Source organism: Fringilla coelebs (genome assembly GCF_963513975.1).
Source record: "Fringilla coelebs genome assembly, chromosome: Z".
Classification (NCBI taxonomy): Eukaryota; Metazoa; Chordata; class Aves; order Passeriformes; family Fringillidae; genus Fringilla; species Fringilla coelebs.
In genome coordinates, this window is record NC_140031.1 from 29,367,932 (window position 1) to 29,382,124 (window position 14,193).

The 14,193-nt window shown below is 34.9% G+C and overlaps 1 protein-coding gene across 1 annotated transcript in view; it reads right to left on the reverse strand.

Moving 5' to 3' along the window:
• The window catches only part of PTPRD (protein tyrosine phosphatase receptor type D), a gene marked incomplete at its 5' end in the record, with an annotated part of 283,346 nt that overhangs the window by 65,026 nt on the left and 204,127 nt on the right, over positions 1-14,193 (reverse strand). The window contains 2 exons of the mRNA XM_084225157.1: positions 8,272-8,369; positions 8,877-8,918. Coding sequence (XP_084081283.1) covers positions 8,272-8,369; positions 8,877-8,918 — 140 coding nt within the window. The remainder of the gene's footprint in view (positions 1-8,271; positions 8,370-8,876; positions 8,919-14,193) is intronic.

Consider the following 14,193-nt stretch of genomic DNA (forward strand, 5'->3'; position numbering starts at 1 on the left):
CCCAGACAGTATTTTTTGAGAGACATATATAGAAATGTGCTACCCAAACCCCAGTCCACTGCCCTAGAATGAAGCACACTACTCTGCATTGTTCTAGAAACGTAACTGCAGCAGACCATCTGTCTTGTCTTTTATGTTTTTACCTACACTGCCAAAATATTCTGGAATTTACTTCACAATGTAAAATGTCACACTTTCTCTTCATGTAAGAAAACTAGAAAATAACTGAATAAACTGGCTGTCTAACATGCCGCTATTTTTGAGCCTGGACTCACAGACTTTTGCTTTGAATCATAAAAAACAAAACAGGACGTAAAAAATAATGATAAAAAAGCTTGCAAACAGTAAGTTTAAACTGCACTTTTGCATATACAAAGATGATTTTGCATATACATTGAAAACGATGGTCTGAGATTCTTATCTATTATGAGAAACAGCTTCAGCTCTATATTATACCCATTTTTCATACGAATTTACAGAAAGAAAACTTTAAATTTAAAGCTTAGCTTTAAAGTTCAGTATTCAGTATTATTTTTCCACTTCTCACTCCTTAGTGCTTAAGTATTCTAAAGCTAATGTTCGATATCAAGAAAAAACCCAAACATACACATTGTATGATGTATGGCCAGATGGTGTAGTTTAGTGATTAATATTTAGGTCTACATGCAGACATAGTTAACATAAATTATCAGAAACAGGCAAATGGATTGAACTTTAATCTTTCCTACTTTCCTCACCAATCTGAACCACTTTGTGGCCATATCATCCTCCCATAAAGAAAAAAGAAAGTTAATCTGTATTTCCTCAGACTTAATAGCCACACTCTCAACAAAGAGTTGAGTGGTATTGGCAGACACATTTCAGAAGTGTGAAAGACCAATAACTCATGAATAACAAGTCTGCGCTAACAGTTTTAATGAGTGCTTTAATGGTTTAATGGATAGCACTTTAATAGGATTTCTAGTATTTTCATTCTGAAAGCTTGCCTTCAATAAAGCTGTCATTAATAAAGAAGTGGATTTCTTCACAACATAACTGTGTAGTACGGGTGCTTTGTGCAAAAGAAATGAAAATATTTGTACTTGCATCTCATGCTTTGACAAATCTTTCAGCTAGTGTGTTCTAACTGGCTGGCTACTTAAACAAGTGTGATCAGTTAGTGGGAAAAGACTGGAGCAATATTTACTATCACAATGCACCATCTAATAATCATGGTAACCAAAATGTTGTGGTGGTAACCAAACCAGAAGAATTTCAAACAATCCCCCTCTGCTAAATGTACCTGCTAGATGTACCTGCTCACTCACTGTGCAGTTTCCCCTTACACCAGTTAAACAAGAGGCAAAGGTTCCCTGATGTGAGTCTTCCAGGACTAGATCCTGGAAGGAAGGAGTATGACAAAATGTCACCCCTCCTGGTGTGAGCTGACATGTGCCTCCCTGCTCTGGAACACTGCTCTTCCAAGGGTCATTACGACAGCAAATTAGAAGCCAGCCGTTTTAGGTTTCTGCTGAACGTGGGGATGGATATATACTGAACAGCTTTCACAAGGAAGGGGAAGGAAGCATGTCCTGTAAAGCATTTTCAAGCACTGTAGGTGTACTGTTTGTGGCTTGAATTAAATCACCAATGACCACTGCTTCACAGAGAAACCTCGGACCAAGTAGGCAAAGTAGAATGAAAAAGAAAAATTGGAGAGCCTGTCAATGCAAACAGACTCAGAACAACTGGCAAAGGTACACAGCTATGCAGAGAAACAAACAGTTTAACTTAGCACTGTCAGCAACTGTGAGGAGAATTTCATACCATAGCTGATGAATCCATAATAGAGTGCTATTGTATTATGCAGGAGACTTGCTAATAAAAGGAGATTTACATACTGCATTACCAAAATGTGAATGCTAGATAGAATGTTCATGATCGTGGCAATTTGTCAACTTGGAATTATGGTTTTTTAATTAAGACAGAGACTTCACATTACACTGCAAAGGGTATAATTTCAAGAATATGGGGGGAAAGCTCTACATATGCCTAAGACTTCTTTTGAACTCGAATATGAGTTTGCATCCTGGTCCTAAAAACAGTTAAAAATGCAGATGATTCATTTTCTGTTAACTCTTAAAGGGAAGACTAACTGTTCAAGAGTAGGGAGAAATACAAAAAGCTTTTTTCCAAAAGCTTTTAAAATTTTCTCTCAAGAAAAAATACCCGTATTTTCTTCACAGTATCAAGCTAATATTCCTATGACTAAATGAAATTATGCAAAACCTGAGTCCAGTGGAATCAAACAACCTATATAAGCAGAAAACTAAAGAAAATTTAAAGAGGAAAATAAGCATTATTTGAAAACATCCTTGAAGGAGATTCTTTATTTCAAAAAGGTATAAAATCCCTAGTTTTTTAAAATTAATCATGTTGGTTTGTATTTCTTTACCACCAGTCGAAACATAACCTACCTGAAATTAAAATAGTTTGACCATGATATCATAACCAGTTGTAATGGAAATAATTTTGTGTTGAAAACTGGGGATTACAGTCAACTTCAGGTGGAAAATAAATATCAGGAGAAGAATAAATACGTGAATAATGATAAAAACTTACTTTGTGGTTAAAGCATCCTGCTGGTTTTTTATACATAGTGTATGAAATGCAGCAGGTCTTATAAACTAAACTTTATAATTGCCTCACATGAGACACTATGATACTTTAAATTTTAAACATACTTTTCATCATGTTTTTAAAGCACTGTCCACATCTTTTATTTAAAGGAAAGAGTAAAGGAGTTAAATTCTTAATTGATTTTTCTCTATAAGCCCCTAAAATTATTGCAAATTAATATTTCTAATGATCTGCAAAACTCAATTTTATCCAGAATGACCTAATTAGTTTGTCCTCAAATAATTTTTCTTGCTTCAAGAACACTGCCTTTCTCTTTCTAGACATATCACTGCTATTTTGGGCAAAATAAAACAGATATTTATCAGAGTATAGAGTCACTGAATTATTAGCGTTGGAAAAGCCCTCCAAGATCATTGAATCCAACCTTTGACTGACCACCAGCACTCCAGCCATAGCCCTGAATGTCACACCCAGTTGTTCCTTGAACACTTTGAGTCACGGTGAATCCACCACCTCCCTCGTTCCAATGCTTTCAGTAAAAAATTCCTCCTGAACCAAGCTGAACCTCCCCTGGCACAGCCTGAGGCCATTTCCTCCTGTTCTGTCACTTGCTGACTGCGAGAAGAGGCCAAACCCCACCTGGCTATGGCTGCCTTTCAGGCAGTTATTTGACTAACTAAACCGTGTCTGTGAAATTCCTTGGAGAAAAACCAAAAAACTGCATCCCAATATGTAATTCCACCTTTCTTTTATTTGGTTAATTACATAAGCATAAACAAATGCTGTTATCCCAATGAAGCATTCACAGCACAAAGGAAGGAGATAATACCCCACTCTAAATCCTGACTAGCAGGACTTCAGATTCCTGCACTATGTCTTTAAAGTTCTTTACCATAACTATACTGCTGGCTCGGATGCTACCCTCGGTGGAACTAAGCACCAAACAACCTAGGTGAATGCAAGTATATGTGCTATTAATAAGACAACTTTTCATCCTTCACTGACCACACTAATTGTTTCTCAATGCATGGAGCACATCCCATGAAAGTAAAGTTAGAAAATCCCAATAAATGATGCTTGTAATATTAGAAAGAGGAGACCATTATAAGGAACAAGAACAAAACCATATTTTTGCTGGATAAAGAATTGATTTTTCCACATGATTCACTTTTACCTACAATGATATAACAGTTAAGTGCAGCTTTTTCTTTGATAGAGATTCATTCAGTGGATTATCTGTTCTTCCTGAACTTCTAAAATATATTATATTGATAATAAGCTTTATATGTAGTTCTACTATACAATATTTACTGGTTTAGTATCCAATGTTTATGTTGTTGCAGCTTGATATACAAAAAGAGAAATACAACATATTCAGTAGACTGTATTCCCATCACAAATTTAACAAACTGATTCTGAAAAGCTACAATAAAAAAAAGTCAAAATGCATCTTCATGTTTTCCAATACTCAGTTTTAAAGCAAAAGACTGGCTGCAATTTACAGAAAGAAACCTGATGAGTGAAAATGTTAAATTATATACAACTTCTTGTAACATTTGTTAACCAGTGCATTCACAGTAAATCATGCACAGTCTAAAAGTGTAAATTTTGTGTTGTAGTGACAGATTCTCATGTAAATATAGTATGAATCTGAATCCACTTCCTTAAGGGTGCAAAGTTGTATGTACAAATCACTGAAAAGAAATGTTATATTTTTACAAGTCTCAGAAATCTGCTTTGGAGGAATATAATTTCTGTTCTGCCTTATATGAGGAAATTACCTTACAAATACATCATAGAATAGGCAGAACATTACTGGTTTTATTCAGTTTATCTCCATGACCACTTTTTATTTTTACATTCTGAAGTCTCAGATAAGAAGGAGATACAATAAAAAGGTCAGTATCTTATAAACACAGATTTTTGCTTAGCAGCTGTCAAGTCCATATGGACCCTTACATTACATAAAAATATCACTGAAATTGCCAAAGTCAGCAAAAGCTTCCCAATAATCAGCTGTGGTCAATCCTGCCTTTAAATTAGAGAACAGAAAATAACTGTGTGACATTAATGATATGATATTTGATATTAACAGAGTAATTCAACATTTTTTTAGGCCTGGGGATTGCAAGCTAACAAAAAATTAATGAAGGATTATGAAAAATTTATTCTGAAGCAGAAATTAACCTCTTTGAGGAGTCATAGCACTATCTTGTGTTAACACTACAGAACCACTTTATGCAACACATGAAGTGCTAGTTTATTTGAAATCTTGCCACAGTAATAATCCTTGAGGCTTGTCCCCTGTTATCCCACAAGAGATGGTATTCAAGGTAAATTTGTGAGAGAAGTACAATGGAAGAAATCTGTATTATTCTGCTGAGATGCTGTAAGAGCTGGGATAGAAGATTCCCTGAAGAAGACACTATGGCATAGTTTCTGAAAACTTGTAGAAGGAGGAACTTGTCCAGTTGATGGCACTGAGCCTTAGAAAACATATAACTAGAGGCTGTTCTACACTAAATACAGTGTTTTGAAGATACAGGGAGGTTTCCTTCTTCTGAGGAGAAAGTGGAAACAGGAAAGAAGTTATATTCTTCCAAAAGGAATAAACCAAACTTGTAGTGACTTTTGATCAGAAATTCTGATCCAAAGTAAGTGGATGGGACGTGAGCAAGGATGGAAGGGGAACAAGTAATCAGGTGTTTCTTAGAAAATGAAAAGATGTGTTTGTGTGGTGAAACCAGTAATTCTTTTGAAGTGGCAACAGAAGTAGGTTGTGCTAAAAAAATAATTTAAATCCTTTTGAAATGGAGCTAACCTCCTGACAGAAGGAAGAGAAGTCAGAGTCTATCAGAAAACCACCAACATTACTTTATGGTATCACAAAGTAATCACTTACTACAGTAAGTGATAGATACAATTAATACATCTTTGAAGAATTTCATCCATGCAATGCAAACAATTCCATAAAAAGTAAAATAAAATAATTGACTGCCAACGAGGAAAGGGCATTATTGAAAAAAAAACCCACCAAAATCATCAGTGGTAACTGATGAAAACTCTTTGCTTCCCTAAACAGTAATTAATTGGAGGATTTTGCTGGTATCAATAAAGCTCAGTAGTTTTGTGCTGCATGTTACACCTTGAACTTTTGAATATGAGAAGTATCTCTTTTTCCTTCTGTCTCACCAGCTCTAGTGTTATCTGAAGTGATAATGACTGAACTGTTACCATCTGTACCTCTTTCTGCCTTGCAATCAGATTTGAAAATATTGTTTAAGGGATATTAGTGGGAACTACTGCTGAAGTAGAGGGTCCCAATCCCTGACCACAACCCACCACTTCCCGTTGCTGGCACTAGAGCTTAAGCAGACATGTGGTGAGCTAGTTCAGGGAACTGATCCAATTGAAAGCAGCAAAGAAAAATAAAACAATTAGTTTTCAGCTGAATCTATTTCCTGAGATAATCCTTGAACAGCTGCACATCTGCTAGTGCCAGGACTGGCACAAGAGAGACAACAGGAATGCACAGCCAAGACACGAGGATGACTTACAGTGATCATCAAACTGCAGCTTTAGTCCACTGCCTAGCCTAGACCATGACACCAAATAGCAGTGCTTTTCACTAATTCTACTTCAAAATGGATGAATCTTGGACCAGATGGAAATGAAGTGGTATCTCTAAAGCTGTAATTTCAAAGATAAATGTTGAATCTTCTTGGGCAAAGCAATATGAATGAAGCCTGATTTTGACCCACAGTTGCCCATATTCTAATTCTAATCATGAATGTCTGACCATTCTGCTCCAGATGGTATGTTTTGTAAAGATTTAAAAAAAAAAAAAAAAAAAAAAAAAAAGGAGGGAAAAAACCCAAACAAATGAAGGAAAGAAAGAACGTGTAACTTTTCCTGCTTACAGACTAGTGAAACTTCTGGGGTCAGAAGATATTAAGAATTAAAAATTTGATGTATTTTTCAATATTGACTATAAATTATTAAAATACACTCTCACGATTACTTTAATTACTTAAGTAACACAAAACACCAAAACTTTTAATTTCTATTACAGCATAATAAAAACATGTCACATCCTAACCATGTTCAAGATGTAGTACAGCTGAATTGTTTATTTGTATAGAAATTATACTATATTATATGACTTGCAAATGGTTTGGGATTTTCTACACAGAAAAAACAATTAATTTGCCCAAAGTGCAACAGGAAATGGTTTTAAAATTTTAACCAAATGTTATCTTTTATTATGGTGAACATTCTGTGACATAAACTTCCCTGCCCGATTATTTATATGCTACAATCTTCTTAGTTAAGAACATAGGGTTTATGCATAGAAAAATGAGGAAATTCTCCCACATTTTTTTGTGTAACAGCAACCATAAACAGCAATCTTAAGTTGTTCTTCAACAAATTTGATTCCAGGAATTATTGAAACTGCATTTTCTTTTTAATTTCTAATGAGATTATTTCTTAAAGTGGTTTTAAGGACTTTCTGAATACTACATTCAATTAAAAAATAATCAATTGTTGTTCTTCATCATAGTACTTAGTATTAATTTTTAACATCTTCTGTCAAGACTTTTAGAATACAATGGAAATATATAGGGCTTCCATGTACCCTGCAGTAACACTTTATTATGAAACTAAAATGTGAAAGTCACGTTGACTGTTTTTTATAGCTCTGCCAGTGTCCATACGAACCTTCAAATGCAACTAATGTGCATTCCCTAAAAACTAAGAGCAACTCAGGCTTTTGCTCCACCATGCTGAAAAAGTGTTGGAGGATTTTAAGCAAGGATTAGTGACAGAAGAAAAATAATAAAGAAAATACTGATCCCTCTGGGGGGCTGGTAATCCCTGGATCACTGACATGATCACCTATAGCTGATCTATAGAAGCACCTCTTTACCCATGGTTCAGCGTATACTGGATCTAGGTATTTTTGACATGGACAATATTTTGGCATTAAAGTAATAGCTATAATTTACCAGGTTTAATGGATGGCTTCCTATGTCCCTTTAGCCACAAATTACTGACCTGAGAGGCTGTTACCCTCCACTATAGCAATACCTATATACTCTGTGGGTAACTGACAAGGTGGCTGGTAAATGATTACTGTCTTCCTGTTACATTCTTTCATGCTCTTCTAGACCATCATTCACAATTTATCAAAGTGGTATTGTTGACAGGAGGAAAATACAATGAAACTGCTACACTAGAAGGGACAACAAGCACTTGCAAACCCTTTTATCTCATGTAAAAAAAATTAAAGCAGTGGACTGAACTTCTTTGGAGCTTTTGCTGTATGTGTCCTGTCAACATTACACATAATCTAAGTATCTTTAAACAGCAGGAAACAAATATGTCCTTGTATATTAAAACAAGTCTATGCTGTATCATTCACACATTACTTCAAGTGTGTGTCTATGGAATCTGCCTGAGATGTATCCTTATAAAAAGAGAAAAGGATTTTATGAGCAAAGGATCCACCCCACCATTGTAGTCATTTTACACCTTTTTTTTTTTGTCACAGTTTCAATATCATACAAACCTGGCATCATATCAGAGAGAAGTCTTGGGAAATAGCAAGCAAGACATTTAAAATTTGAATGCTAAAGAAGTGGGGGAAATTACCTCATATTCCTGTGAGAACTTCAAATTGTCATTTGCTTTCAATCTTTCAATGTGATCTGCAAGTTCCAAGATAGGTATTGGGGGATGACTGGCCATACCTGTTGAACAAGAAAGAAGAACAAAATTTAAAGTAAACTACAGTGATGGCATTGCTCTAAAATTTAGAAAAAACAGTAGTTAGAATGTCTACAAATGTGTAAGTAGTAAAGATGTCATATGTGAGAGAAGCAGGCAAATAGTTTGGTTACTCAAAGCAGGACATGCTCTGCATAGATGAGCTCTGAAGCCAAATTAAAAGAAGTCACCAAACATATTCCCAAAGCTAACATTCCTAGCATAGAGGAAAGAACTACTGCCATATGAGTCAATGAGTTTAGCTAGGCATGGAAAAATGAAACGGTTAGACCTGATGTTGACCTCTGCTTTGAGTAATGACTCTTAATGTCATTTCAAACCCCTTCTACTGCAATGCATGAAATGAAAACTCTATTGAATTACATGAGAAAATGTGAACTGAGAAACAGACACTGAAAGAGCCCTAAAGGGGAAACAATAGTGTTTTGACAGAAAACAAAGTGACTTATGCATAATCAAGAAAAACAAACTTGAATAATGAAGGTTACCAAGGTAACCACAGACACCTGAACCTGCAAAGGAAATGTTAAAAAAAAAAAAAGAAACCTAAGCCAACATAAAGCTAACTTGTAAAATAAAACATAAAGTAATGAAATGGAAAGATTGAAGATTAATAATAATAATAATAATAATAATAATAATAATAATAATAATAATAATAATAATATAGAAGACTGACTGTGTACTCTAAATTAGAACTACTTAAGTATTTACAGAATTCTGAAGTGACTGACATGCAGCTATGAATGACTAGAACAACATGCATCACTGCTTTAAGACAAGTCACTGAAGACAACATTGGACATAAGACAATTAGAACTTCAAAAATGTTTTCACTAGTAGCAGATTGTAGAAGCAGGGGTTGTACACTTTGGCTGGACTCACATGCTGACTGCACTAGTACCTTAAATATGCTTAATCTGAAATCCCATTTTATCAACCCCTAAAAGTACCTACAATCTACTTCAGGTGTAAACATCTTTGTCCACTGATGAAGATACTAAGTGAAAAAGAAGAAGAGCTTGGAATTGGAAGTACAGATGGGTGTGTAAGGGGGTACAGGGACAGCAAGGCAAAAATTAAAAAGAAAAAACAAACCAAAAAGACAGAAAAGATGTGGGGTCAACTAGAACAATCTGCCAGCTTAAGGTTTGACAGGCAAAATTTTGTGAACATATTTATTTCAAGCTACCAGTCTTCATGAGCTTTCTCCAAAATGCTTACATTCTTCTCTTCATACTTTAGACTATCACACCTAAAACGAAAGTGAGGTTTCAATAGCTTAGGGAAGAAATCAGAGCTGGCAAGAAAAAGTTAAGCTAGTGAACCCCAGGATCTCTTGAAATTACGAAGGGAAACACTGATGACTCAAGGGGGCTCAAGCTGGAAGGCATGTTGCACAATGCAGTTTGCTTTGTCAACGTGACTTTCAAGAGCATGCCTAAGACAGTTGACTAGCATTTCCTTTAAACATAGCTGAAAATGACCATGTGGCTACAACACAGTCACACTATAGCATGTGCTTTAATTCTTTTAATCCTTCTCATTTTGTTTTTAATTCCTATTTTCTTTTGGATTCTTTGCCATTTCAAGCACCATAACAGACTCCAAAATAATGTCCAGCAGCACTGGCCCTATTTCTTCCGACCCTATATATTTGTTTTAGGGATTCTTCATAGAACCTCTGTGATGGTAAGACATTAAAGCAAGTTGTCAGTCAACTTAATAAGCAGAATATTCAGATCGGTGGGGAGATTCCTTAAAAATTTAAATTCAAAATATTAGTCTCTAAGTACTAATTTATTTGCTGCAGCTCTGCTTCTCTCCCATTTCCTCACAAATTTTACTTAGGACTTGGCTACTCTCAAAATGAGATTAGTCATCTAATAATTAGACGGATTGATCCAGATCAAGCACCCCTATGGAAAATATGTGGGTGAAAAGGCACAAGAGAACTCTAGATTGATCCAGAAATGGAGGTGGACTGATGTACATCTAAAACAGTGCTTGAACAGAGAAAATAATAGAGACAAAGATGTTTAGACCTTTTCGAGCGAATCGTGGGAGAGAGTTATTATCATATAAGGACTGAGTGGTAGTTTGGCTAGAGAGGGAGGACACAGAGCCAATCAGGGAGGCGTAGGGGACTGAATTACTGCTCAAAGCTGTAAAAAGTAAAAGCCAATCGGAAATGGGAAACAAATTAGTAACAGCAGTAGACCATCATAATCAATCATCTTGTACATACAGGCACTTCAGACATGCACAAAACAGCGTCTGGCAACTCAGCTAAGATATTTAAAGGTGCAGTTACCCTACTGTAAATATAAAGGTCATAAACACAGTGAGTATGAGACTCACTCATCACACAATGAACCTGACTAAATCACCAGCATCATGAACACAAATAATAATAATAATAATTAACTTACTGTGAAGGAATATTTTTCTAAAGATGCTGAACACCCATTCTTTTTTAAAATTATTTTTTTTTATACGCTTCTCTATATGACACTGGACATTTCCAAGGGGAGATTTCACATGAAATATTTTGTGCAAATAAGAAATTCAAAGGTAAATTTTTCTAAGGCAATAAGAGGAACTACTTACAACTTCAGAAACTGACAAATTTTAACTGCATTGAAACCCTTCCTCTACGTCTCATTTTCAGCAATTACGCTTTGAATAACTTTCCGCAAAAAACATTTGGCAGTTAACTTACAAAGTAATTGCATTTGTTCTATTTTCATACTTTAAATACATAAAATGGGCTCTACTGATATGATAGAAGTAGTTATTTTTTAAAAGAACTGCTGGAGGGCTTTTGTTATGTAATCACTCTGTGAATCATAACAGAATATGCTATGAATAAACATCCTAAGATGTCATCACACCTCATGCAAAAGCATGAGGCTTCAATTGAGCAGGTGTAGGACTTGACTCAAAAGATGCCAGTTAAAATACAGCTAAACTCACTTCTTTTTGTGGTTACAGATAAGAAAATACACTTATTTGATGACACACTCCCACACCAATCAACATATGTCATGACAACACAGAAACTTAAAGACAAAATACAGCTAAATTACAACAGGTCCTGTGACATGCTAAAAAGTCAAAAGAAATATCATGCTGAAACATGCTTTCAAATTCTCTTTTAAATATGGTATCTCTTTTTTTTTTTTAAATAAAAAAAGAGATAAAAACACTTGAAAACTCAAAGAAAAGAAAACCCCCAAAACCACCACATGCAAAACACAATTGAAATTGCACCCATTAAAAAATTTTATAACCAGATTTGGTAGAAGATTGCCAAATTTAATTGATCTTATGCAGCCTAGTAGTAATCCCTTTGCATGAATTAAATAACAATGTATGGTTTGATTACAGTGTAGAATTATCCTCTGGTTAATCTGGTAAATACATGACTAAGGAACACAAAATACTATTTCTGCTACAATTTCAAGGAAAAAATTAAGAGAGTAAGGACATAAATCATATTATTTATATCAACAGACTTTAAACCTTTTAATTATATTTCTTTATCACAGCTAATCAAGTGGGTGTTTTAGGCTTGCCATTAGTGCCTTAAATTAGGATTTTGTTTGTAGTCACGGCTTTATGATAAAAGCTTTTAGAAACATTTATGATACATACATTTATTTACCAATTTGGAACTGTAGGTTCACATACCCACAATAAACAAGAACAAAATTAGAAATTAAAGAGCAGATCTGCTGGTATAGAGACTATAATCTACATGAAGTGAAAATGTGACACATAATTGTCACAGAAATTTCTTTAGGAAGTGAGCGGTACTTTAGGTCCACATTGAATTAATTGTCTGTGAGACTTACAAACATCTCATTTTCATTTAATAATTTACAGAACACTCTTTTACCTACCAATCTATGTTGACTAAGATATCCCTTTATCAAAAAAGGAAGTAATAAGTAACAGTGGTTGTTGAGACTTATCAAAATAAAAGAAAACATTACCTACTTTAAATTCTGACATAGAAAATGGAAAAAAGTAAGGATAACCCTTATTCAGTAGGAATTCAGCATTCATGAAAATTTATCAAGAATGCCTTTAGTACATGAAAATTACTGTTACTTTAAAATTTCATTTTCACAGAGCCAGAGCTAGGCCAGAGCATGAAATTACAAAGACAAATTTATAAGACAATCTCTAGAGAAATATATCATTCTGCAACAGCTATTCTAAAATAATTGCAAATGCATATATAATATTGCAAAATTATTCCACTTTTATTCCAGAATATTTTATGTTCTTCAAAACTTGATCAATTATTTTGGAATGAAAACATTTTATCTTTTTTGCAACAAAGACTGAGCTTTAACAAGGAGCATTGGGGTCTCCTCCACAACCTCCTAGCAGAAGCACCACCTCTGAGTGATGTGCAAAAGTCACCTATAGTGATAATAGGGGAAGCCTAATTTTCAGATCCTGATCTAAAAATGTCAAATACAGTAAGATGTTACAAAAACTATGGTCTAAAATCCAGGGGGGAAAAATGGGGTAACTCTTGTGAAGAGAAGACTTTTCAACTTCATCTCCTAGCTAAGCAGATTCTGGGTTCCTCCAGGTTTCAAAGCAAAATGGGATATCAGAGAAGTGCTGTGTGCTTCAGAAGCTGTACGTCTCGTAGGTGCCTAAATCCTCCACGTGAGACATGTGCATAAGAAGAGCTATATGTATGCTGGCTCACTATCAGAAAGCATTTTAGTCTTTTTTTTTGCCATGGAGACAAAGCACAGGACTTCCTTCAACATTGTCATGATTCTCATAAACAGATGTTGAGTGGATAAACTGCGCAAAACAAATTCTGCTGTTGTGCGAAGCAGGTAACTAAATCCAGACATCGCTTTTTCCACCTTTTTTTTTTTTGTGTTTGTGTTTGTACCCTTTTCCTCTGAACATGTTTTATGCTTTTTCTGCTTTATCATGGAAATAAGTTTGTGGAAATTCCTTAGCAACTCAGGGAATAAGGGAGCACTTATCTAATTAAAAAAAAAGAAAGGTCTTAGAGCTGTAGTAACTATTTATTTTTCTTGTATTTAAAAGCATCTTATTTAGTTCATAAGATATAATGAGATAATTGTTTAATTGGCACCCAATTACAAAAATTACTTATAAGTGTGACACATTTTATAGTTAAATGAGGATAAAAAAATCAGTCACTTTTGAGGCATGATTCAATTTATTTCTCAGGCTGATTGGCAGATTGAAGTCTGCCTGAGCCTTGGATCTCTCAGAACCCACTCAAACTACTTAATTTCAGTTAATTTTCCTCTGCACAACTGGGCTGCCTTATTTGATGAAATCTTTTGTAAGGCTTAATTATTACCCCTTCTTTACCTTAACTCTCCCATGTGGAATAGAGACCTCCAAAATTTGTGCACCGGGTTAATGATTTTAATTCTGTGTTTCATAGGTAACTTGTAGAAAGGTAAGGATGTGACAGACTTTTCTTCAGCTATTCAAGTTGTGGAAGAATAACAGACTTAAAAATGAAATCCTACTGAGAGACTGGATATTTTCATGTTTACTCAAAGAGAACTTGGCACTGCTGTGACCCACTCACTGGCATATGGGCTTATCTAACACATGCACATTTTTGGATAACACACACGGACCTGGGATCTTGGTCTCAGATACAGAACTGTGGGCTATTCCAAATGTCAAGGCAAAGTGTAAAATTTATCTACGGAGTTACTTCATCCAATAAGGAGAGAAGCCAGAAATAAATTTGATCCTTTCTGA